Source organism: Protomyctophum bolini (assembly GCF_963924005.1).
Source record: "Protomyctophum bolini genome assembly, chromosome: 13".
In the NCBI taxonomy this organism is placed as follows: domain Eukaryota; kingdom Metazoa; phylum Chordata; class Actinopteri; order Myctophiformes; family Myctophidae; genus Protomyctophum; species Protomyctophum bolini.
Genome location: NC_137874.1, coordinates 14,906,796 through 14,932,589, shown reverse-complemented (window position 1 = coordinate 14,932,589; position 25,794 = coordinate 14,906,796). Strand labels below are relative to the sequence as shown.

General features: G+C 43.4%; 1 protein-coding gene across 1 annotated transcript; it reads left to right on the top strand.

The window, feature by feature from the left end:
• Positions 1-1,741: 1,741 nt before the first annotated feature.
• On the top strand, positions 1,742-25,686 carry LOC308326511 (transcription elongation factor SPT6-like). Its single transcript, XM_080779415.1, has 33 exons — positions 1,742-1,856; positions 2,815-2,919; positions 4,000-4,194; positions 5,152-5,225; positions 5,787-5,970; positions 7,051-7,132; positions 7,828-8,083; positions 8,570-8,671; positions 9,103-9,216; positions 9,586-9,675; positions 10,145-10,287; positions 10,412-10,557; positions 10,785-10,895; positions 11,339-11,468; positions 11,602-12,103; positions 13,035-13,171; positions 13,418-13,535; positions 13,665-13,741; positions 13,851-13,986; positions 14,647-14,784; positions 15,557-15,724; positions 16,494-16,829; positions 17,054-17,201; positions 17,909-18,388; positions 18,936-19,081; positions 20,397-20,489; positions 20,937-21,050; positions 21,179-21,303; positions 21,626-21,738; positions 21,834-21,911; positions 22,107-22,288; positions 22,651-22,925; positions 23,383-25,686. The coding sequence occupies exons 2-33, from the start codon at positions 2,817-2,819 to the stop codon at positions 23,570-23,572; spliced, it is 5,286 nt and encodes a 1,761-aa protein (XP_080635541.1). The 5' UTR covers positions 1,742-1,856; positions 2,815-2,816; the 3' UTR covers positions 23,573-25,686.
• Positions 25,687-25,794: the final 108 nt, after the last annotated feature.

The following is a 25,794-nucleotide window of genomic DNA, read 5'->3' as shown; positions in this document are numbered from 1 at the left end:
GATTTAACACTACATTTTGCACAAATTACATATTGATTGTTTTATAACTACCGGTATGCACCTTTTGTTAACATGTCTCCCACCACACCACACTCCCTCTGGGACTTCTTGCACTGAGCACAGTGCCAACTCAGGTCCATTTTAGTATAGAAAGACCGGGGTCTTCAATTCACACTTCAACGGCTCAACCTTGTTACTGTGCTATTTCCGTCTAATATTCCCAGACCCCCTGTTGAAGACCCCCCATGGTTTAGTCTAAGACAAGTGGTTAAATAGTGGGGATGTTTGCCACAGGTGCTGAACAATCCACATCAACACTGTAGGTTGACAGCAAAAACACTCCCGGAATCACCCAACCAGCACTGAGATGCCATTAAATGCCACTGTGCATGTGTACAAAACCTTGCCCTGCAGGGAGTCTGGCAGCAGGGAGTCTGGCAGCAGGTAGACATTTCACTTTATCAGTGCATGTAAACATACGTGTTTGCCGATTAAACCTCCCATCACTAGTTCACGCTCATCTCGACTCTTTGTCTGAGCAGTGCACAGAAAGGAGAATTCAGAATAATGAAACAAGGAAGTCAAATGTTCACAAACCAGTTTTGGCATACTTTCATTTTGATACAGACTAGAGATTAACAAAGGGTAAACAAAAAAATGAGCACCCAAAGTATTTGTACAGCGTCCTGTCGTCTGCCCTGCCCTGTCAAATTGTGTACTCTTTCCGGACAGAGTACACAATTACTCAAGGACACAATTACAAAAAATATTTGTTATATCATTATTATTTTAAAAGGAAATCACACTTGTGTGAAGTGATGGGCACATAAGTGAAGTGATATAAAGCATCAGGGCTCAATGCAGGACTCCAGTCCAGTGACATGACATGTGCTGAGAACTGCATGAAGTGAAAGGTACTGTACATATTATTGAAATCCAAATATATCCTATTGGTTAGGTTTAGCTCTTTTATCACCATACGCCATACTAACATCCTATTAAAGTGTTTTTGCAACTACACAGAATGCAATTTGAGTGTGTGTGTGTGTGTGTGTGTGTGTGTGTGTGTGTGTGTGTGTGTGTGTGTGTGTGTGTGTGTGTGTGTGTGTGTGTGTGTGTGTGTGTGTGTGTGTGTGTGTGTGTGTGTGTGTGTGTGTGTGTGTGTGTGTGTGTGTGTGTGTGTGAGAGAGAGTGCATACCCGCAGTGAGTAGTATGTTGCGTACCAACATCAATACAGCGTGGAAATGTGTATTCTTTAGTTTCGGGTCAAATGGTGGTCCGTGGCTCAAATGCAAATATATAATGGAACTTGAATTGATATGACAAAGGTGTTAAAAACCACTGGTGTGTAGAGCAGAGGTAGGCAACCACACTGGCATAAGTGCGAGAGATAGTTTTCTAAAAAGGTTAAGGCCACTCACATACAAATTACAGCCTGCACATCATTTGACACATTCAAACTGATGATAACTGACAATTAGGCTACATCCTGATGGGAAATAACATATAAATGTATGTATAGCCTATGGACAGACAACAGTTACCGGTATAAAATGTAATTTACGAAAAGAGTGATGTCGTATTCAAACATCATGTTGATATAATGGCACACTGGCACATATCAAGATCAAGAACATGAAAACATGGCAGTAGAGTATGGTAGATATCCGCCAGCAGGGGGCGCCAGCTCGCTTCTGAAAGAATTCGAAGACAAGCCGTGCTCACTGCATCCCGGACATGACGTCACGCTGCTGGAGGAGTGGAGGACTGGGTTACCATTACAGTTTTGTCTCAACAACATTCTGAAGATCGTCAGAAAACCATCGTTGAACTGAACCCACTCCTCTCTGCGGAGGTATATTTATTTACATTTAAACCCTGTGTTATTTTTTTTCACAGGGGTGTTTGTTACGTTGTCAAAAATGGCCCAGAGTTGCTGCTGATATTGACGCCTCAATGCAGGCTAACATGATGTGATGCTAAACGTGTTAGCATGAGCGGCGTTGTGGCTCAGAGAGGCCTTGTTATACCTTCTGTCGTTACTTTGTTCTCTTGGTGGCCCTTGGTTTAAATCCACTGGAAATCCATTCCAACCAATTCACCCATATTTAACGGACTGACACGTCGCTTGATCGCATGCAGGATAAGAGAACGTTTGTTTCCGCTAACATGGCTAGCAGTATTAGTTCGTGGCTAACGCTAGTCAATACAGAAACAGTCAAGTGACTCAAATCGGACACTCACAACAAGGTCGCATTTCGGTGTGATTGTTTAGGACCGTTCTTGTCATGTTATGCTTGCGATGGATTATTATAACTGGCCCCAAAACGATCGTACTTTGTCTTGAACTAGGTATATTGTTACTCACTTGCAGGATCATTGAATAACACAGATAGATCTACCATGACACTATATTTACCTTTAGTGCATTTGCAGGTTTTGTAGCATTTATTGAAATCTTTGGCCTTAAATGTATTTTAACATAACATTAAAGTCCATAGACTTGGCTGGCAACAGGGAATTTATAGTTAAGCCAAGCTATGACGTAATTTCAGAAAGCCATGCATTGGAGGTACTAGGTGCCTCTCAAAAAAGCTGATGGCTAGAAAAGATACATCACAGCCCATAACAGTACCTGACATTTCATAATGTTAAAATAAAAGCTTTACAGTGAGTCACTAACAACTTGCCAATTTCCATACTTGTTTATCTAAACTAGACCCAAACAAGACTGTACCGAACCGGAGAAACATATTATGGAAAACTTGGTATTCCATTTAAACTGACTGATGTTAATTTCTTCGGACTTTCAGAGATGTCGGACTTTATCGAAAGTGAGGCGGAGGAGTCTGAGGAGGAAGAGTTTGAAGAGAAGGACCTGAAGCCCAAAAAGACGCAGAGGTTTATGGAGGACGACGGTAAGATGAACTGAATCTTCTGCTGACGTGTTCTATGGAAGCATGTCAGCTATTTTCAGTTATTCGTTAATTTTAAGATGAAAGAGTATTTGAAGTGATCCAACTATCAATTGAATACATTTCCTATGACATAAATGGTCTCGGATCATTAAAGCAACAAAAAAAAAGTGCCACGATTTTTTTCCACCCTAAAACAAGATCATCAATATTATATATTAGTATTATATTAGTATTATTATTATAATATAAGGAAGTGTACAGTATTTGTTAAAATCATGCTTTTATGTGGACACGCCCACCAGTTCATTAAGTATGCCTGGTTTGCCTGGTGGGTGGTGATGCACCTGAACTGAAGCCGCACCCACAGCTGTAGTTGTAGGAGGGGCTGATAATGTGATTTCACTATAATTACTGTTTATTTCATTGGCCCGTTTGACTGTCAAGGGTTCAGCCTCCAGGAAGAAACCCTAAATACAAAGTAAATAGAGCACCGAGGTCCAAAAATAAACAAGCTGTCTCGGCGTTATTGTCAGGGAGGTGTCTCTGTATCGTTTGCAACAGTCAGTCACTCATATAGCGAAAATGTAACTAACTCAGTTGATTATTCATATCCATATGAATGAACCGGCCGGGGTGACAAGACAACACAGTTCTTATATGAGGTGATCTAAAATCCCCCTATGGGGATTATAATGCAAATAAAAAGTACACAAACCTGTGGACTTGTGCCCTCTACCGATATTGACGTCAGACTTCGGTGCTCTATACACCATTGCACACTCCAGGGTGTCTAATGAAGTACTGTCATAGTATAGTAGAGTTTGAGAAATAGACATTGTTTGAGGACCATTTTCAAGAGTTTTGGTGATGCTGTTTTGAAGCATTCCTTTGAACTGACCGAATGATGGCAGGGAGCTCAGTTTTAAAGAATTTTGGAGTTCATTCCAGGATGTTGGGCCGCTGACAGTGAAGGCTGACTTACTAATGCGTGTGTGAGTGAGGGCTGTTGGGGTGGGCTTGGGACTGTGTGGTGGCAAGCGGTGTGAGTTCTGTTATTGATCCTGGGATGTTCCACAACAGATGAAGATGAAGAGGAGAACACAGAGGACCAGGACGAGAGAGGAAACCTGAGGGGTCTCATTGATGATGGAGAAGAAGAGGAGGAGGAGGAGGGAGGCGGTGGCGGTGGCGGTAGCCCTAAAGGGAGTCGTAGTGGTGGGAGTGAAGCAGGCAGTGACTCCGATGAGGAAGTCAAACACAGACGGAAGAAGCGCAGTAAGTGCCTCCTGACCTAAATCTGACTAAACATGAAAACATAAGTGGATTTAAACCATAGGTCTTACAACGTTTTTCAGGACAGACTTAAGTAGCTAAGAGAGAAAGATGAAGTAGCCCCCCCCCCCCCCCCCCCCACACACACACACACACACACTAATTCACATGTCATACTGTCTATAAAGCCAACACATCTCACTTGAATAAAACCGTCTATCAGAAGCGATGCTGTGCAGCACTACTGTGGTGTTATTATGAAAACGTGTGTGTGTGTACGCGTCCGGACCGTGTGGAGACACGTCTCGACCGTATGTGTACTACAGTGTGTGTGTGTGTGTGTGCGTGTGCGTGTGTACCTGCCATTAGTGTCATTGTCCAACTTGGTGGATATATTAGTAGTCAGCCAGAGACCTGGGGTGGAGGGACGGACTAGGGAGCTTCTACACTGGTTCTAAAATGGTTTATCACACCGTTTTATAGATGTGTTCTTAAAGATTCCAGCCAATCATAATGAACATATAAACATGTGTATATGCTGAATTGAACAGCCTTGAAGCGCTACAAGGGCTATTTCAGTAGCCTATAACACTAAGCACATTAATGCCAAGCCCCATTTTCATTTTGGTTCTCATTGCTGTGTTGTAAACCCCAACTACGTCAAAACTATCAAACTCGAATATATACAGAAAGTAGCAGATCTACACACTTTGGAATACCCTGCAGTAATATGTACTGTGGTTTCTCTGGACGTTGCGACGAGCTGCACTTGGGAGGCATTAGGATCTACCAGATTAGTTTTGATTACAATTAAAGATTGTGTCGGTGGAATAAAAAACGTCTTGATTTGTGACGGCTAAACTGCTGATTTCTGTGCATCTACTTCTTCTCATTCAGGCACAGTCCTGAAAAACGGTGTTTCCAGGGAACTGTCTTGAGACTTAATATTCTCTTTTGCAGGTTTTGATGACTACCTAGATGACGACGATCTAGACCTCATTGAGGAGAACTTAGGTGTTAAAGTGAAAAGGAGGGTAAGGCCATATTTCTGTCTTTACTTATTGTGATGATAGACAAATGTTTATCATCCCATATTTTGATCACCTGCTCGCAATCACTTCCACCTAGTTTAAAGAATGCAGTAATGGCATTTTTTTCACATCAAGGTCCATTATTTATTTGAGCCACGGACCACCATTTGATGAGATTTAGCCTTTCAGACCCAAAACATAGTTGGATAAGATTTTGACCACAATTCCATGCTGTATTGAAGTTGATACATGGTACCATAGGAGAGATAACAGACAAACTTTGATCAAAATAACAATTCTTCTACATTCTCTAATTGTATAGACTTCTTCTAAATAAAGTAATGCAGATTTTTAATTCATCATTTAACTCAAGAGTTAAATATCTGTAAGTGTACATTTGGTTTACCAACTCTTGAATCATCATTTAGCTGGGGACCACCTGGAACTCCCTCAAGGACCGCTGGTGTTCCCCGGACCACCGGTTGAAAACCACTGCCATATATAATAATCATTACCTCATAATTAAAAAAAATGTAAACCTATTCTTTCCTGCCCTTTTTCCAGAAAAAGAAGTATGACCGCTTGAAGACCTTGGACGATGATGACGATGACGATGATGAGGCGAGGGACACGATCGCCGGCGAGATCTTCACTGGCGAAGAGGGGGACGGCGAGCTGGAGGAGGGAGAGACGGTCGATGCGCCGCTTCAGCGTGCCGATGAGGAGGAGGGAGAGGATGAGGAGTCAGGTGGGTGGACACAAGGGGAGGGAGAGGATGAGGAGTCAGGTGGGTGGACACAAGGGGAGGGAGAGGATGAGGAGTCAGGTGGGTGGACACAAGGGGAGGGAGAGGATGAGGAGTCAGGTGGGTGGACACAAGGGGAGGGAGAGGATGAGGAGTCAGGTGGGTGGACACAAGGGGAGGGAGAGGATGAGGTGTCAGGTGGGTGGACACAAGGGGAGGGAGAGGATGAGGAGTCAGGTGGGTGGACACAAGGGGAGGGAGAGGATGAGGAGTCAGGTGGGTGGACACAAGGGGAGGGAGAGGATGAGGAGTCAGGTGGGTGGACACAAGGGGAGGGAGAGGATGAGGAGTCAGGTGGGTGGACACAATGGTGGGGAATACGGGGTGCGCACGCTTATCCGACACACCAAAAGTCTGACATGCGCAAATCACCCGTTGCTCCCGACATGTGTTGCATGGTGTTTAAGTTTGGGTAGGGTATCGGACTGTTTGTCGGAACTTATGCCTGTACACGGGGAATACTGCAATATAGAAATATACTCATACAAGTGAAAGTCCGGAATTCAAAATGGGTACAAAAGTAATGACATCAAAAATGTACTTAAAGTACCAAGAGTAAAAGTACTCATTCATTATGCAGAATGTCCCGTTTCAAGTTTTCAAATCGGAAAATCTTTTGAGAATAGATGGATCTACGAGCTCACAATGTGACTCATTGTGAGCTTGTAGATCGGCTATTTTTTCATATATATATATATATATATATATATATATATACACACCTTTCAAATGGCTGAAATGTGTATATAGGGCTGAAGTAGTTAATGTATGTTTTGTAATAATCAAAATCTACGTAGTAACTAAAGTTTTCAAATAATTGTAGTGGAGTAAAAAGTACAATATTTGGATCTGAGATGTAGTAAGTAAAAGTATTGGAAATTATAAATACTCAAGTAATGCACGAATACCTCAAAATTGTACTTGGTTACTTTCCACCACTGGTTTATTCCGAACTGTTGAAGCTATCATGGAATACTCTGCACACTCAGATCTTTACTGTTCTTTTTTTTAATCTCCTTGTAGACATCGATGACTTCATTGTGGACGATGACGGCCAACCCATCACCAAGAAGAGGGGCAAGAAATTCTCTGCATACACTGACGCGTGAGTGTCAGCAGAGTAGCGGGGAGGTTCTCAAGCAGCCCTAAAATAGTTAACTTTAGCTTGGTTCAGTTTGAAGTTAATAGGAAATGACACATCAGCTGATGTAAGAAGAGCACAGGGCCTAACAAGTGTGTTTTTAAAACGGCAAATGGAATACCGCACACAGGAAATTAAGAACAAAATAGACAGCGTGACAAAGCATACAGTCGGTGATAACGAAATTAAACTAAACGAGATGTAAGGGGAGGAAAATGCTATGAATATATATATAGGGCAGTGTTCATTTTGGCAGCAAATTCTGATTTAGTCTTTGTCTTTTGAAAAACACATCATTTAGTTTTAGTCCTGTTTCTGAAATTGTTTAGTCTAGTATTATTCGACTAAATATCAAAACCCTTAGTCTTTTTGTTTTAGTCTAAAGCGCGACCACACCAATGGGTTGAGACGCAACAAAACGGTTTCAGCGTTCGTCGCAGCACTGTCTTGTTGCACGTCACCCATGGTGACCCATGGTGGCCCATGTCGACGGAAGTCGACCCAAGTGATTCAATTGGTTCATTTCAATGGTTCCTTGCAACTACATGCGTCGGCATGCGTGTACTTGCAACCGTTTGGTTGCATGGCGACCCATTGGTGTGGTTTGGGCTTTATTCACGCTACTGTTACATCACTGTCCCGTGTGGATGTACCCCCAGAGCCCTGCAGGAGGCCCAGGAGATCTTCGGCGGGGACTTCGACTACAACGACTTTGTGACTGACGCCTACGAGGGGGGCGAGGAAGAGGAGGAGGACCAGGAGGAGGAGGGCTGGGACCGACCCAAGAAGCAGACCAAGAGGCGGCAGGGCAGGAAGAGTATCTTTGAGATCTACGAGCCCAGCGAGCTGGAGAGCAGTCACATGACAGACCAGGACAACGAGATCCGCTCCACCGACATGCCCGAGAGGTTCCAGGTGTGTGTTCTACGGCTGTCACGGCTGACATTTTACTTGGCGATGAATTGTCACTCAAAGTATTGCGTCGTTGAACGGTAGAACATTTTGAATCAAAATTACATTTCAGTTTACCTTTTAGCCTTGCACAGGGGGGGCAGATATGACAAATAACACATATTTAATGACCTTAATACTTAACCTTATACGTAAAAAATAAACATTAAATAGTGAAACTATCCGATCTAGAATAGATCTGCTATTTCCACAATTTTTAAAGTTTTGGTAAATGTATTGATATTTTTAACTTCTCATTCAATTATAAATAATTGTGACTATCTCAAATGGTTGCCATTATGTAATAAATGTGACAGGCCTATTTGTGTGTGTTCTTGTACCCGCACGGTTTGGTTTTGTTGCTTTGGATCAGTCAATCGACATGTATGACATCTGAGACCTTTCGTTTCTTTCATCTGTTCTCTCACCATTTTGTGTTCCGTCACGTAGATACGCTCAATCCCTGTTAAGTCTGCTGAGGATGACGAGTTGGAGGAGGAAGCAGAATGGATATTTAGACATGGCTTCTCCACCCTAACGATTTCCATGCAGGTACTACTGTACATCAGCTGTGAATAATGAGATATACGCACACAGTTGTCATTTTGTGCCAAGATATACATATTGTGTTCCCAGTTGCACGTCTGTGTCGATGTGAGACAAACAACCATATTAGAAAATTGAGGCTAAAAGTTTGTTAGGTGATATTGTGTTAGCTTGAAGGAGAGATCATTTGATTTGTCTTAAATTTGTTGTACAGCTTGTTATACAAAATGTAACTCGCATGCCAATTTTCATTATCCCACAAAATCTATAGATTAAACTGTGACGCAATGTGAAACATCTGTTTCTTAATCAGGAGAGCACGGATTACCTAGACAGAGGGAAGACCACAAACTGTAACATCTGTTTCTTAATCAGGAGAGCACGGATTACCTAGACAGAGGGACGACCACAAACTGTAACATCTGTTTCTTAATCAGGAGAGCACGGATTACCTAGACAGAGGGACGACCACAAACTTCAGCAGGAAAGGCCCAAGCACAATTGCCAAGATTAAGGAGGCCCTCAACTTTATGAGGAACCAGCACTTTGAGGTACATTTTATCTGTCTTACACTGAACCATATTTCTTTCCTCATCTCTTCAGACTAACCCATACCATGTGATCTATACCAGAACTGATGGCTCAAGATGGCTTAACCCATTAAGATTTGAGGCCGATTCCGAGTTTTCTGAAAAACCTACGTTGCTATATCAGTGGTTCCCAAGCGTTTTCATGTCTATATTTGGCTCAGGCTGCTGACTCCCATCTCAAAATATTTTGTTCCAGGGACCCCCAGAAACAAGTTGAACAAAATAACAGATATCTGCTTGATGCTTTCTCAATTTTAATGGGTTAAAGACAGGACAAATGGTACGCTGTCCAGAAACCAGTTTAATTGTGTGCCTGTCTCTCTTGTCCAGGTTCCATTCATAGCATTCTACAGGAAGGAGTATGTGGAGCCAGAGCTTAACATCAATGACCTGTGGAAGGTGTGGCAATGGGATGAGAAGGTATGATGTGTGTATTGCTCTGTAGTTGTTTATTTTACCATGTCATGACATTTCGCTAGACAACAATTATTCCAATTATTTTTAATACTTTACTATGAGAAATAATTCACACAAAAATGAAAATGATGTCATTATCCTCCCACCTTTATGCCATTTGTCTGTGCAATGCAAGGAATTTTCAAGCTAAACTTTATAGCAGCTTTCCACCAAACAGTGGCCAGTTCTAAGAGTTCCAAAACGGCAATAAATGATCATAAAGTTACTCCATACAGCTTTCGCAGTATGATACTCTTCTGAAAACAAACTATTGTCTGTTCACACTTTGGCTACATTTGTAGAGATCTACACCACACAAAGCGAAAGAGCTCTTTGCGGTCCGGGAGTGTGCAAATTCGTGGAGTGTTTTGCGCTTTTTGTTCACTTACTGGCGTCCTAATCAACAACTTAACTAACCTCCCCCTCCCCCCAGTGGACTCAGCTGAAGAACCGCAAGCAGAACCTGACGCGGCTCTTCCAGAGGATGCAGTCCTACCAGTTTGAGCAGATCTCCGCAGACCCCGACAAACCCCTGGCAGATGGCATCCGTCCCCTGGATACCTCCGACATGGAGAGGTATCTATACCATGGTTAAACATTTAAAAGAACACCCGCAATTGACCGGGCTGACTACCGAGGCGCTCAGCCAGGGAACTCGGATCATGAAGATATATTGATGAATTCTGATGTTTTGCTGCAGGCTGAAAGACGTCCAGAGTCTCGATGAACTGAGCGACGTGTACCACCACTTCCTGTTGTACTACGGCAGAGACATCCCTAAGATGCAGAACTCTATGAAGGTCGTCAAGAAGAGACTCAAGAAGATCAAGGAGGTGAACGAGGAAGGTAAGAAGGATTTATTAAAGGGTGGATGGGTGGCAGTGTTAATTTTGTTGACTAAGACTAAGGTTTTTGATATTTAGTCGACTAAGGCAATTTCAGATGACTAAATAGGACTAAAACTAAATGGTGTGTTATTCAAAACACTATGACTAAATCAGAATTTGCTGTGAAAATTGGATGGTGGATAGAAGGACCAGTGATGGAGAGATAAAAAGCTTGTGGTTTGGCAGGTGAGGAGGAGGAGGTGGAAGTAGAGGAGGAAGAGGAGGAGCAAAAAGGACCAGATCTGAAGCAGGCGTCACGCAGGGACATGTACACCATCTGCCAGAGCGTGGGACTTGGTGAGTCTCACAGTAAATTCTGTCATCACTGGCCCATGGTTGTACAGCACAGTCAGACTTTTTCCTTTGAAATTATTTTTAGAAGAAGGCCTATGCACACCTCAAAGGATTGTCTGTCCTGATGAAGGTCTTACGACCGAAACGTCGACTTAATAAAGAGCACACTTCTTTTTGCAAGTTCCACATTGAACTGTGCGGGACCTCTTTTTAAATTTGATTATCAGAGATCCCCTTCTGAACATTGACACCGGTTGCAACCTATACATTGTTTTACCTTTGAATCCGGATGCTACCTCTGTTTCTCATTAATTATTGCTATACATGTAACAACATCATTATTTTATTGACCGGTGCGGTTAAAATGGTTTATTGATTGATTTATAGTATCTAACATCTCTCACACACTCTTGTTAACGTTTCGTGTTACACTCTGCCTCTATCAGATGGTTTAGCCAAAAAGTTTGGCTTGACACCAGAGCAGTTCGGAGAAAATCTGCGAGACAGCTACCAGCGCCACGAGACGGAGCAGTTCCCAGCTGAACCTGTGGAGTTGGCTAAAGATTACTGCTGCAGGTTAGATCCCCGCCATTCAGACCTTTAAAAACAACATCTCTGCATATTTATTCTCAGACCTTGAGGGTGGAAATGGAGAGGAAAGAAATATCGCACACTGACTGATTGCCACCCCTCTTGTTTATTCCTCTAGTCAGTTCGCCACTCCCGAGGCAGTGCTTGAAGGGACCAGGTATATGGTGGCAATGCAAATCGCACGGGAGCCACTCGTTCGACACGTCCTCAGGCAGACCTTCCAGGAGAGGGCCAAGGTCAACATCAAGCCCACCAAGAAAGGCAAGAAGGAGATAGACGAGGCTCACCCTGCCTACTCGTTCAAGTACCTCAAGAACAAGCCTGTGAAAGAGCTGAACGGGGATCAGTTCCTCAAGATGTGCTTGGCAGAGGAAGAGGGGCTGCTGACCATAGATATCTGTATTGACTTGCTCGGCATCAAAGGGTTTGCCGGTGACCAGACATACTATGATGAGATCAAACAGTTCTACTACAGGGATGAGTTCAGCCACCAGGTGCAAGAATGGAACAGACAGAGGACCTTGGCCATAGAGAGATCCCTCACCCAGTTCCTCTACCCTCAGATGTCCAAGGAGCTCAAGAACAAGCTCATTGCTGAGGCCAAGGAGAACATTGTCCGGGTAAGTGAACCTGGTATTAGGGATGTGTAAATGCGTCCAAAATGAAAATCTATTGAAAACGATTAATCGTTCAGCCTACCTGATATCCAATACTCTTCTGTATCATAACCAAGGGGCTAGGATCCGGCTTTTACATTGAGGCAATATAGGAAGTGACAGTTCATAGGCCTGTAGTCTCGCTGTTTTCCCCCCTGCTGGGGTCCGAAGCAATAACGCTCTATTCAAGCGGATGGGTTTTTGAATGAATTTACACATTTCATTACCTGTCCTAATAAACATTGTCATGAATACTTTATGCTTCCATAGTTTAAAGTCCTATTTCAATCACCATGATATGAGTTTTTGGTAAATGATGGTCCCATGTATTTTAAAATTGAAGATAAAATAGGCTATGTTGTACTGTACGAGGGGTGGGCTCACCCATTGACCCAGCCCTGCTCTGGTCACAACTCACAACCACTAGCATTTCCATTCATTTCCGCTTCCATTTCGGGACCGGATATAGAAAGAAGGCGGATTTGAAATCGCTGAAAAATTCGCTTCCCGGTCTGTAGAAACCAATGGCGTAACGCTGTTCCTATTCTTTACAGTGTGTGTGACCATAATGCTATCTGTCTGTGTTTGTAGTCCTATTATTTACGGTGTGTGATCACAACGCTATATCGGTCTGTGTTTGTAGTCCTATTCTTTACGGTGTGTGATCACACCGCTATATCTGTCTGTGTTTGTAGTCCTATTCTTTACGGTGTGTGATCACACCGCTATCTGTCTGTGTTTGTAGTCCTATTCTTTACGGTGTGTGATCACAACGCTATCTGTCTGTGTTTGTAGTCCTATTCTTCACGGTGTGTGATCACAACGCTATCTGTCTGTGTTTGTAGTCCTATTCTTTACGGTGTGTGATCACACCGCTATCTGTCTGTGTTTGTAGTCCTGCTGTAGACGGTTGTACAACTGGCTGAAGGTGGCTCCGTACAGGCCAGACCAGCAGGTGGAGGAGGATGATGACCTGGATGAGAGTCAAGGCAAAGGCATCCGAGCCCTGGGAGTCGCCTTCACCGAGGGCAGGTGGGTGTCCCACAGGGTGGGATACTAGTATGGTTAAAATCTGGGGGTTTTTGTGTTGATAATGGAACTATGTGCTATGTATGTATCACTGTATGTAGGTGTGTATATACATTTTTATGTTTTTTTTTTATGTGCCTTTTGTTATAGTTTGTATTGCTTTTCTGTCTTAAGTTGTGTTATTGTATGTCTTCAAAAATAGAGTAAAATATAAATCATGACTTGCATCCTTGCATGCGGTTGCTACAGGGATACGCCCGTGTTCTGTGCTCTCATCAACGGTGAAGGAGAGGTGATTGACTTCCTACGTCTGCCCCACTTCATGAAGAGGAAGAACGCCTTCAGAGAAGACGAGAGAGAGAAAAAGGTAGGCAACGGAAAAAGTGGATTCAAGGGCCATGGTCGAGGCAGCCGCATTTTCTGCAGAAAATGCTTGAACATGCATTTGAACTTGTATTTACATTGTGTTGGGCTGATATTAGTTCTTCATTCTCAGGCTATTGATATTGAAAACCTGAAGAAGTTTCTGACCGGCAAGAAACCTCATGTGGTGGCTGTTGCTGGAGAGAATAGGTGAGTGTTTGATTCCCTTTCCTTGTTAATTTTTTTTTGTTTTAAACCAGCTTAATTACGGTTGGTTTTCTTAGTACTGATGCCAAACTTGTTTTTCACATGTCTGAAGAGATGCTCATATGATAATGGAGGACATCAAAAGGGCCGTCAGTGAGCTTGAACAAGAAACCTCTATGTCCCCTGTGGGAGTGGAGCTGGTCGACAATGAACTGGCAACACTGTACATGAATAGCAAGAAGTCTGAGGTAAATGATAGGACACACACACACACACACACACACACCACCAGTGTTTTCCCCAGGAGCCTATGTAAGAAGCCTCTAGAGCGTCGCAGTCCTGCCCCCTTTCATGACGACGCCAGGCCCAGGAAATAATTCCCAATGCATTTTTCCCATAGACCTTTCACAAAGTATTTATTTAAAGACTGTTACGCCGCTGACAAAGCCAACTCAAGTTGTGACAAATCATGACAACAAACACAATATTTTGGACCAAAGAAATAATTACAAAGAAGAAAAACAACAAAAAGAGTGTTTTAACCTGTCGTTTTTTTCTTCTTTCTAATTATTTGTTCGGCCCGGTGTTGTCATGATTTGTCACAACTGGAGTTGGCTTTGTAAGAGGCTTAAAAGTTATTTAAATAAATACTTTTTGAAATGTCTGAGGAAAATGAACGGGGAATCATTTCAGTGGCTCAACACAATTCGCCAAAACAATGTTTCTGCACCTGAAAATCATATCTGCCCAAACTTGTAAAAGTTGACGAACAGCGTCGAACACCCACAAGTTACCACAGCATAAACACACACTGCCACAGCTAATGGCGTCATCTTCTTCTTCTACCAGATGTGTTGTAATATATGTGTGTGCTGTCCTCCCTCTCTGTCTGTCCCCCGTGTGTCCAGGCTGATTTCCGAGACTACCCTCCCCTGCTACGCCAGGCTGTGTCCATAGCCAGGAAGATCCAGGATCCTCTGGTGGAGTACTCTCAGGTCTGCAGCACCGACGAGGACATCCTCTGCCTCAAACTGCACCCTCTGCAGGTGAGAGGTGACGGGGGGGCGTGGACGGTGGAGGTCAGGCGGTGCAAGTGCTATATGCATTGCTCCCACGGCCATGATATGCTTTTAGAAATTTAGAAAAACTGTTTTCCTGTGGCACGAAAAGGTTTGGCATTACTCAAATGTTTTGGAAAATGTTTGTATATTAAATACATGAGGTTTCCTCATGTGTCCAAAACAAAAGAAATAGCAAAAGTAGTAGATCTACAAGCTGAAAATGTGTTGCTTCGCGCCGTGTTTCGACCTTGTGGATACACTACTTTTGATGCTTTTGTGTGGCTGTATGATCAATTTACAAAAAAAACACAAAGACGTTTCTGATAAATACATTGGTTTTGTAGTGCTGCGTTGTTGGCTTATAGATCTATTATTTTTGTCACGTGACACCTTCGCTCCAGTCTGTCTTGGTGCATTGATAGCACACTGGTTTAAGTGCTCCCTCATTGCACTGTATGATTGCTGTATGCTTGGAAATATGGGGTAAAATACTTTAACTAAACATTTACATGAACTAAATTATTCAGGAAAGTTCTGTAACGTTGTAATGACTGTAAACAAACAAAACAAACACAATCTAAAAATAAAGACATTCATGGCATAGTTCCCAAACTAATGCATAGTAAACTGGGGGTCCTTGAAACGACAACGTTTGATCTATATGGACCATACTTTGGACGAGGATGCAGACCTTTAACTGAATAACTGCAACGTTACCCTGTCCCTTTTTTGTTGTTTTATTTCCCCCGTCCATCAGGAGCAAGTGGTGAAAGAAGACCTGCTCAACGCTCTGCACTGTGAATTCATCAACCGGGTCAACGAGGTGGGAGTGGATGTGAACAGAGCCATCGCCCATCCTTACACCCAGAGCCTGGTCCAGTTTGTGTGCGGCCTTGGACCCAGGAAGGGCTCTCACCTCCTCAAGGTGTGTGATTTTGTGAAGCCACTAAGGAAATCGGGATTCGGGACTTCCTGAAAGCTCATATGATGGTCTGTTGTGGCGCTGTCATTGGGCCCAAAAAATCTCCATAGAGGTCCATGTATTTGGGCCCAACTTCATCTAGACTGTATTACCTTAATAATCATGGTCATGAATACTTTCTGCTTCCAGTCACTAGTTTAAAGTCTCATTTCTCATGTCATAATATTCTTTTTGGTAAATTATGGTCCCATTTATTAAAAAAATGACCATAAAGTCGAGTATGCTCTGATGGGCGTGGCTACCGTCTATGATTGGGAGCCACCCCCCGTTCGAGTCAAAATAAAAAGACGCAGTCTATGGTTCAGATGTGACAGGGTGTACTGTGGACTGTGGAACAGGGCATGTTATGAGCCAAAGATTGGTAACATGCAGTTCTGTTTTAGGAAGACTAGCTGGTTGCTATGGCACCAGCTAGTGGGGATCCTTAATAAAAATCAAGATCCTTAATAAAAATCTAATGTTTCTGAATTCAAACTGCACTGGCTACATGTGAGATTTCCTTTTCTGAGCTGCATTTTACTATACCTGCTAGGGGTGGTAAATAAAACCGATTACTTTAGTATTGTAGTCGCGATGCATCGGTAATCGATTTATAATCACATTGCAGCCCTCCGAATCGTAATCGAATCGTCAGATTATTGCCCCCAATACCTGCTATATATTAGTGTGCCTATTTATGCAGATCATATTTGGTTTCCCCCTGTCTTTTCAGATTCTGAAACAGAACAACACTCGCCTGGAAAACAGGACCCAGCTGGTCACCATGTGCCACATGGGGCCCAAGGTCTTCATCAACTGTGCCGGTTTCATCAAGATTGACACGGCGTCACTCGGAGACAGCACAGACTCGTACATCGAGGTTCTGGACGGTTCCCGGGTCCACCCGGAGACGTACGAGTGGGCTCGGAAGATGGCCGTGGACGCCCTGGAGTATGACGAGTCGGCGGAGGACGCCAACCCGGCCGGAGCCCTGGAGGAGATCCTGGAGAACCCTGAGCGTCTCAAAGACCTGGACTTGGACGCCTTCGCAGAGGAGCTGGAGAGACAGGCGAGTGTCCCTGCGGAGCACAGCTAACTCACTGCTTTGCTTACAGCTCTCACTAGTGTTGATTTTGACAGTAGCAAATTTTGATTTGGTTTTAGTCATATTTTAGTCACCTGAAATATATTTCTGTTATTAAATTCTCGTCAATTAAACGGAGTGGCATGGCGTATACTGTACGTCACTTGCCTTCACCCATTATGACTGTTTTGTTTGCTCTGCCCCTGTAGGGTTATGGCAACAAGGGGATCACTCTTTATGACATCCGCGCTGAGCTGAGCTGCAGGTACAAAGACCTGAGAGTTACCTACAGACAACCCAACACCGAGGAGGTCTTTAACCTGCTCACAAAGGAGACGCCAGAGACCTTCTATATAGGTAACCCAAACGGTCTAGATTCGAAGAGGCTCTGACAATTTACAATTACAATTTAGGCATTTAGCAGACGCTCTTAATCCAGAGCGACTTACATTAAGCAAGAACAAAAAAGCATGGGTATACATCACATAAAAACATTTATCAAGAAACATGCGTAAGCTAAGAAAGTAACAGTGGAATATCTATATAATGAAGCTATACATATAAACTATACATCTATACTACTAAGCTATACATATGTACTATGACGTGCTATGACTACATACAATGCAATTATAGTGCTACATAACATGCTATAAGTCTGTATCAAATGCTATCTAAGTCTACAGAAATGCTATCTAGTGGGGTAAGTGCTATGGGCCATGATGGAGTCTGAAAAGGTGGGTTTTCAGACTACATCTGAGATGAGACTAATTTTGCAAACCGCTGGGCGGATGATTGCCAAAAACGTAGTAGTTTTGGGCTGAAATCTTGCCCAAATATCAGTCATATGTCGTACATGCAATGTAAAAGCATGAAACACAGCAGAGTTTATTAATGGATTAAATTTGGGGCTGTCCCAATAAAAAGGAAGCAATAAGTAGTCATATGAAGCACTTATTTCACTGTGCATGTATTGCAGTCATCATTAGAATCTTCATTTTCTACAAAAGGCAGCTGCTGCTGTATCCATGACTGTAATGAACACCCTTTTCTTTGCTTCCCAGGGAAGCTGATCACCAGCAACGTGACGGGCATCGCTCACCGGCGGCCCCAAGGGGAGAGCTACGACCAGGCCATCCGCAACGACTCCTCGGGGCTGTGGCAGTGTCCCTTCTGCCAGCAGGACAACTTCCCTGAGCTCAGCGAGGTGTGGAACCACTTTGACAGCGGCTCCTGTCCGGGCCAGGCCATCGGTGTTCGGATGAGGTTGGACAACGGCGTCCAGGGCTTCATCCCCACCAAGTTCCTCAGCGACAAGGTGGTCAAACACCCAGAGGAGAGGGTCAAGGTGGGCATGACGGTCCACTGCCGGATCATGAAGATCGACATCGAGAAGTTCAGTGTTGACCTGACGTGTCGCACCTCCGACCTGATGGACAAGAGCAACGAGTGGAAGCTCCCCAAGGACAGTTACTATGACTTTGACGTTGAGACAGAGGACCAGAAGAGGGAGGAGGAACTGAAGAAGAAACAACAGCGAACACGTCAGTATGACAGAGCAGCAACGCAGTCTGCTGCAATTATTAATTATTGTTATAACTTTACTTTCTTTTTTTTCTCTTATGAACGCAAAGAGTCAGCAAAATCAAGCCGTAATAACAGAATAAATGGCTTCTGGGAATTTGGAACAGATGAATACTTGAGTGTTCAAGAATGAACCAAGTAGATTACAAATCCTATTACACTCGCCATGACAATGTGGTCTCAATGGATGGAATGTGTTAGCCTGCAATCGAGAGTGATTCGCTCCGTTCTGCATACTTTTTCCTCACTTTGTCTGTCTGGCCATGGTCCTATTTGACCCGTATTTCCAAATGTCACCAATTACGTAAGCAAGTCAGGAAGTGACTCGAATTTACATGGGTAGCCACTGGTCCCAAACCCCCACCCCCTCACTGACCTATCAGAAGCCGTGGCAGGGGCTGAATCTTGGAAATAGGATCAGTACCAGACTGAGAAACTAAGTGAAAAAATAAAATAAGAACTCAGAACGCTATGTACACTACTAATAACTAATATGTTCTCTTCCAGCCTACATAAAGCGTGTGATCGCCCACCCCAGCTTCCACAACATCAGTTTCAAGCAGGCAGAGAAGATGATGGAGTCCTTGGACCAGGGAGACCTGGTCATCAGGCCCAGCAGCAAAGGGGAGAACCACCTCACTGTGACCTGGAAGGTAAGCAGTGAAGCACTGATGCTTACCTTGTCATTCCGGACAGCCAGTGAAAGGAAGTAATTGTCACCGGTGGGTGGATCAATCATAGTGGACATAAATATTCTGTGACTACTTAAAAAGTAAGAAGAAAACGCAAAATCACTGGCACTGGGTGAATTAAAATATTTTGTCTGGCATTGAATAAGTTGAGGTATAGAGAACTGCAAATCATAGAATGTGCATTCACTTTATCACGATATATACAATATCTCTGAAAAGGCATATCGTCTCGACGATATTTATCACCATATGGCCCATCGCATGAAAGCCGATTCTGGAAGCTGTTTTTGTCATTTCCATTCACTTAAAAAAATAGCGAGAGTTCCACTTTACTCCCAGTTTGTTTTCAGCGCTTCTGTTATACTGTATGACGGAAGCATTTGAACATTTTGGAAAGCTCGAGAAACGTAACATTTTCAGCGCTCCCTGGTGTTCATTTGAAATGACTAAAGGCAGCCAGGGTATATCTGTGTATTCGCGCCAACCACTTCCGCCCACACAGCCAATACAATGAGAGGAGGAGCAAAACGTTTTTCCGAGTACCATGTCTTAGTTTTCACCACAAGCAGTAATTTGGCTGCCACGATGCGATCAGAAATCTACATCTGAACGTCGGGCGGATTGGACTTAAACAACTTTGGAGTGTTTTTCGGAGAAAACAAGCAATAAAGAAACGACAATGAGTGGATCCTTATGGGAGGCGCGCGCATTGATCCTCTTAATGGGAAGAACGTAGGCGCTGTCTAGCAGCCTGGGCAGCATGAAAGGTTGGTGTTGAGCTTTATGGTTATATATAATTGGCACTGGGTGAAAAGAAAACTGGGTTACAAAATCGTGGGATAAAAAAATCTTTAAAAAAAAAGAATTTATGGTTATTGTGACGTCTATATAGCCCGATCAAATTCAGAACCTTTGTATATTTGGTCCTTTTGTGCTCAGTCTATGATGGCTGTCATACCATCATTTTCCACAAGTTGCAGCAGCGAGACAGAAATGTGTTCAGCATAGTATTCTGCAAATACTGTAGAACATAATATATTTTTTTACATGGTGCATCACTGAGTGATTATTCAAATGGTGATATTCTTTTTGTTTGAATTTCATCACTGATGTTTTATCTGATGATCGCTTGATTAATAATTTCCCCTGCAATCGTCGCCAGACTCGTCAGAACCCTTGGTAGTTAGCCCAGACAACATTCAACTGTTACAGAAGGGTGCCAGAACCAGTGAGCCACAGTCACTGCATCATTCTTTGTTATGCTGTGATTTGGTAGGTGGGAGATGGAATTTACCAGCACGTGGACGTGAGAGAAGAAGGCAAGGAGAACGCCTTCAGCTTGGGACACACGCTATGGATCGGCACAGAGGTTGGTGGCACTCGCTTGTTATCGTATGCGGTGTTCATTTTGTCGACTGTCAACAAATAAAAACTAGACTAATATGTTATGTTCTGGGACTAGTGGAGAAGAGATCCAGTAGAATCTACTCCTGAGTAGGATCTACTACTGCACTAATCCCTCCATGATATTTTAGATTTAAGAAAACTACAGTATGTTATGCTTGGCTATGTGTGGGCATCACGCTCCGAAAATAGCCGTTCTACCAGCTCACAACACGTTCCATTTAGTATGGCTACTCAATGGGATTTTATTCAAAAGACTAGCTAAAGCTACATCAAAATGTGCTGTGAAAATGAACACTGATTGTATGCATTGTACAGTGGGCGACGTGCTTGTGCGTGTACAGTAGAATCATGGTGGTGGCATCGTGCCTGTGCATGCTCTAAAAGAGCTGCTGCTTTCTTCCTTCTGCAGGAGTTTGAAGATCTCGATGAGATCACCGCTCGCTTCATTCAACCAATGGCCGCCTTTGCCCGGGATCTACTAACACACAAGTACTTCCACGATTGTAATGGAGGAGACAGGAAGGTAATGTTAGTGAGTCTTTGGCTCAACTGTAATTTACTGTATTAACTGTTTTTATCATGTTGTAGTTAGACAATACTTGTACTACTGCCCTTTTTTCAGTGCTGATTCTGTCTTCCTTTCTCCACTAGGAAATGGAAGGGATGTTGGTCAAGACGAAGAGGGAGAAACCCACATTTATTCCATATTTTATTTCGGCCTGTAAAGACCTGCCAGGGAAATTCATTCTTGGCTACCAGCCTCGTGGGAAACCACGGTCAGTGTCAATGTCTTCAACTTTGTCAACAACTAAAACAGCCTAGCTTCTACATTTGTCCATATAAGCGCTCACTTTGGCACAGTGTTTTAGTGTTGTAAATGTTTAGCCATCATTTTCCTATCCATTTTGTAAATTGAATACATTTTATTTCCCTCAACTTGAATGATAAATGTAGTTAATTAAATTATTTGGCATTGCTGTTGCTTAATACCATTTAAAAAAGGGCTATGCAGGAAAGCTAATTAACATTAAAGCGGATGTTTTGATCTTGATGTTTGACCTAACCCTACATGCTGTGGTTACTGTGGTGCTTCCTCAGGGTTGAATATGTGACCATCACCCCAGATGGATTCCGTTATCGCTCTCAGATGTTCCCTTCAGTTAACGGACTGTTCCGCTGGTTCAAAGACCATTACCAAGAGCCCTTACCAGGTGTGTAACCCTAGAATGCACATATTTACAGATGTCAAGGTTTATCAATTCCCTATCACACCCTATTTATTTTACATAATATTTTTCTGTTAAAGGCATCACCCCAAGCAACAGCAGCAGAACAAGGACACCTGCGTCACTAAATGCCACGCCGGCTAATATTAACATTGCGGGTAAGTTACCAGGTTTTGCCTCCATGGATGGATTGGCTTGGGAAACTGGTGAACTCTGTCACTGCATTAGCAACTCCTACAGGTCAGGGGGAACCGGGAAGGACGGTGTGTTAACGTCCTCCTGGTTCTATCTCACATGCTGTTTTGAGTTAGTCTAACTTCTTCTTTTTTTCCCTCTCGTTTCTTCCCTACCAGACCTGACGCGAGCCGTCAACGCTCTGCCACGCACCATGACCAACCAGATGTTCAGTGCCATCGCGGCGGTGACGGGCCAGGGCCAGAACCCCAACACCACGCCGGCCCAGTGGGGCTCCAGTCAGTACGGTTACGGTGGCAGCACCGGGGGAGGCGGCGGAGGCAGCTCCTCGGCCTATCACGTGAGTGTGAGACGGAGGGAGATGTTTTCTTCACCGTAAAAGTGAAATGCACAGCCATGTGTGTTTCACTAGGTGCTTAGTTTGCAGTGTCAGGGATTTATAAAGGGCCCATTGTACACTTGGCGGGACACTGTTTTGCCTGCAGAAATCGGCAGGTCTACAAGCTTGCGCTGAAACATTTTGTGAGCTTGTAAATCAGCTATATTCAGTGCGCAATAAGTATAAATCAACCTTGACACTATGGAAAACGTAAAATTATCATAACTAATTTATATTATGGATCTATTATTTGACTCTTTAAGCATTTTGTAATATAACGCAAAGATGAACCCCAGTCAAACGACCCACCATGTTCCTCGCAGGTGTTCGCCACGCCTCAGCAGCCCATGACCACGCCCATGTTGACGCCCAGCTACTCGTACACGACGCCCAGCCACCAGGCCCAGGGCACGCCGCAGTATCCCGGCTCCACCCCGCAGCCGGCCCACTCGCATCACCACGGCGGAGGAGGAGGACACTCGTCGCACCACGGCGGACACAACAGCGCTCACCACAGTGCACACTCGTCTGGCACGCCCTCTTCCACCACCTCGTCCAGGGGCCGCACGCCGGTGACGCCACAGCCGTCGCAGCCAAAGTATGTAGAGCAAGTAGTTCCTGAACCTTTTAGCCTGTGACCCTAAAGGGTCGCCATGTTGCGAGCTTGTCACTTACACGTAAAAGTTACATTTGTGGATTTTTTTAAAAATATATTTTGATTGTTTTAAATGTATATTCATGCAATTCTTTGGAAAATTGTTAGATTTTATTTTTAATGTATGAAAAAGGAGGGAGATATTCAGTCGCGACCCATAATGTAGAGCAAAATGAGGAACTGTTTAAAACACTGCTATTTGAAGATTAAAAAGCTTGTTTCAAAATCGATTAGCTCAATCTACAAACTTAGTGAGCTTGTAGAAAGCCTATTTTCAAAACGTTTTTGACAAATCTTTGCCAAACATCGAACAATTTCCTAAGGGGGACTCAAAGGGGCGTCCAAATACATATCAATCACATCAGCCCTGTACTTAACGAATGCATGTGTCTATTTGCAGATCCAGCACCAGCAGCTCAGCGGTGGACTGGGGCAAGATGGCCGAGCAGTGGCTGAAGGAGAAGGAGGCAGAGGGCAGGAAGAAGACGCCACGTATGACCCCACGGCCGTCGCCGAGCCCCATGATCGAGAGCACGCCCATGTCCATCGCTGGAGACGCCACGCCCCTGCTGGACGAAATGGACCGATAGGACAGGCAGAGGGGGCGCTTTTGTCCCTGCAGCTCTGCTCCCCCCTCACCCAAGACCTTAGTCCTTCCATTTTTTACCATCTCCTCATCTACATACACTTCATTAGTTGTCATTTGTTCCTCTCTTTTTTGGGTGGCTTTCCAACCAACCAGTGTGTTGATGGACACCCCACGCTCCCGCTCCCTTCATGGCATCCATCTCGTTGTCCACCTGCAGTCAAACTTTTACTCCCATATCCTGCAACAGTGGTTTTCAAAGTGGGGTCCGGGGACCCTCAGAGAGTCTCAGGGGCCCTTGAAATGAAAAGGTTTGAGAACCACTGTCCTGCTGCCATCCACACCCTGTATGAGTTTCTTTTATGTTCCCTTGTGTCCCATCGGTTTTCTCCTATCTTGCCTGTTCTTTTAATGAATATCTCTCCTCCCTCAGCTTCTGTTGCTGTTTCTGGCCACATGGTATTTTATATAGTAAACATAACACTGTATCATGTCACTCAGCAAGTCGTGATAATGACACAAATACACTTGAAATGACTGACTGCGATTGCAAATAGGACATGGACCTACTGTATATATTGATAACATCTGTTATCATCATCATTGGTAATTGGTGGCTTTAGTTTGGTTAATTTAGTGGTTTTGACAGAGGCAATCATGACTTCCCCCCCTAGTTTGTAGTTTCAAAAACCCACCAGTTCCCCCGACCCTTCCTTGTGACGGGTGGTTTTTGCCAAACGAGCGCTTTGCCAAGCTGATCAGCTAATTGACCACGTTGTTTTGTTTTCATATGCAACATGAATAAAGACACCTTTTTCCAGTTTGAGCCAGAAACCTGCACTCTTCACATCTGTCAAGGCAATCGCACAACACAGGTAGCACATGCAGACAGTCTGGTCTGTCATGTTATTCACTGATGATGACTCCTTCAAATGAGGGGGCTGAATAATGTCTAGAAACCAGGGAGAAGTGACAGAAAAAACCCCCATTCATGGCACCTTTAAGTTTCTCCCTTGTGTAACAAAAGCCTGCTACTGGGTCTACCAACCAGGAATCGTATTATCAGAGAGCCTAATATGTATTTTGATAAAAGGTCTTGACTCTTTATATGTATTCTCGTGCCGACTGTTAAAGAGGCCCTCTCTAAGAGAACTGTTCCTATGATAGAAATGACCATGTTACAGATAAGTATGGTAACATTGCTCGCATGTCGTTAACTTGAGAGTTAATGGTGGAATAGTGAGGAGTTACACTTAAGACTTTTTTTGTTGCTTTTGCTGTGTCAATTACTTTGCTGGCAGATGTAACGTGAGTGTTCCCTGCTGTGTTGAGTGTCCATGCTAGTTTAGCAAAGCATCAGTTTTTAATGTGCTTGGTCTGGTTAGTTTGCAAATCAGTGGATGTTTTACATTTGCCATGTACACTAGCATTTGATCTCATGGTACATCATTACTGAACTTCATCCCCCAAGTAAAAAAAAATTGAGTAACGTGATGTAGGTCATGGCAGGTATTGTGCTTTTTGAAAAGAGGTGATTACAGCTGCCCATTGAAAAGCAGGGGCCCAGATTTATTTAAGCAAAAATAACAATTCTTTACACAATCTTACACTAAGAGCAGCAGATGATTACTGACAAAACCAGTTAATTATCCAGCTTCACTCCACAACGGTAGAATATTCTTTAATATAGTTTTAATAGTATGTTTGAAAACATTGATTATTTTATGATCTCCATGAGCCATTTCTTGGGCTGTCGGCATGCCTCACAAAATGTTAAGCATTCTGGCTAATGTTCTTTTTTTATTATTTTATTTTATTACTGTGTGTGTGTCCCAGTCCAAACAGGTGGTGCCAGTATGCATTGCTGAGCTTTATTTAGGAGACTGAAAAGTAACGGATCAATAAACGTTTATTTTTAAACAAATGGCTGAGTAAATTCCAAATTACTTTAGAGTACGAATGCATTTTGACCTTTCTGTGGTGCATTTACTGTGACTATCCAGCTATCTCCCAAGAGGTTGCGATTGGTTATCGGTGGTAGGAGGTGATTTCTCTGCTATTCTACTGCTGTTGACCTTTTCCACCTGTGATCCCTTTAATAAAAGTGTTAATATGGAATCCCAAGGCTTGTTTGTTGTTAATATGGACACAAACACGGCAACACTGAAGGCCAATTAGTCATGGAGTAAGTCTGTGTTGGAATGTATTATTTGTAGAACTGGGATC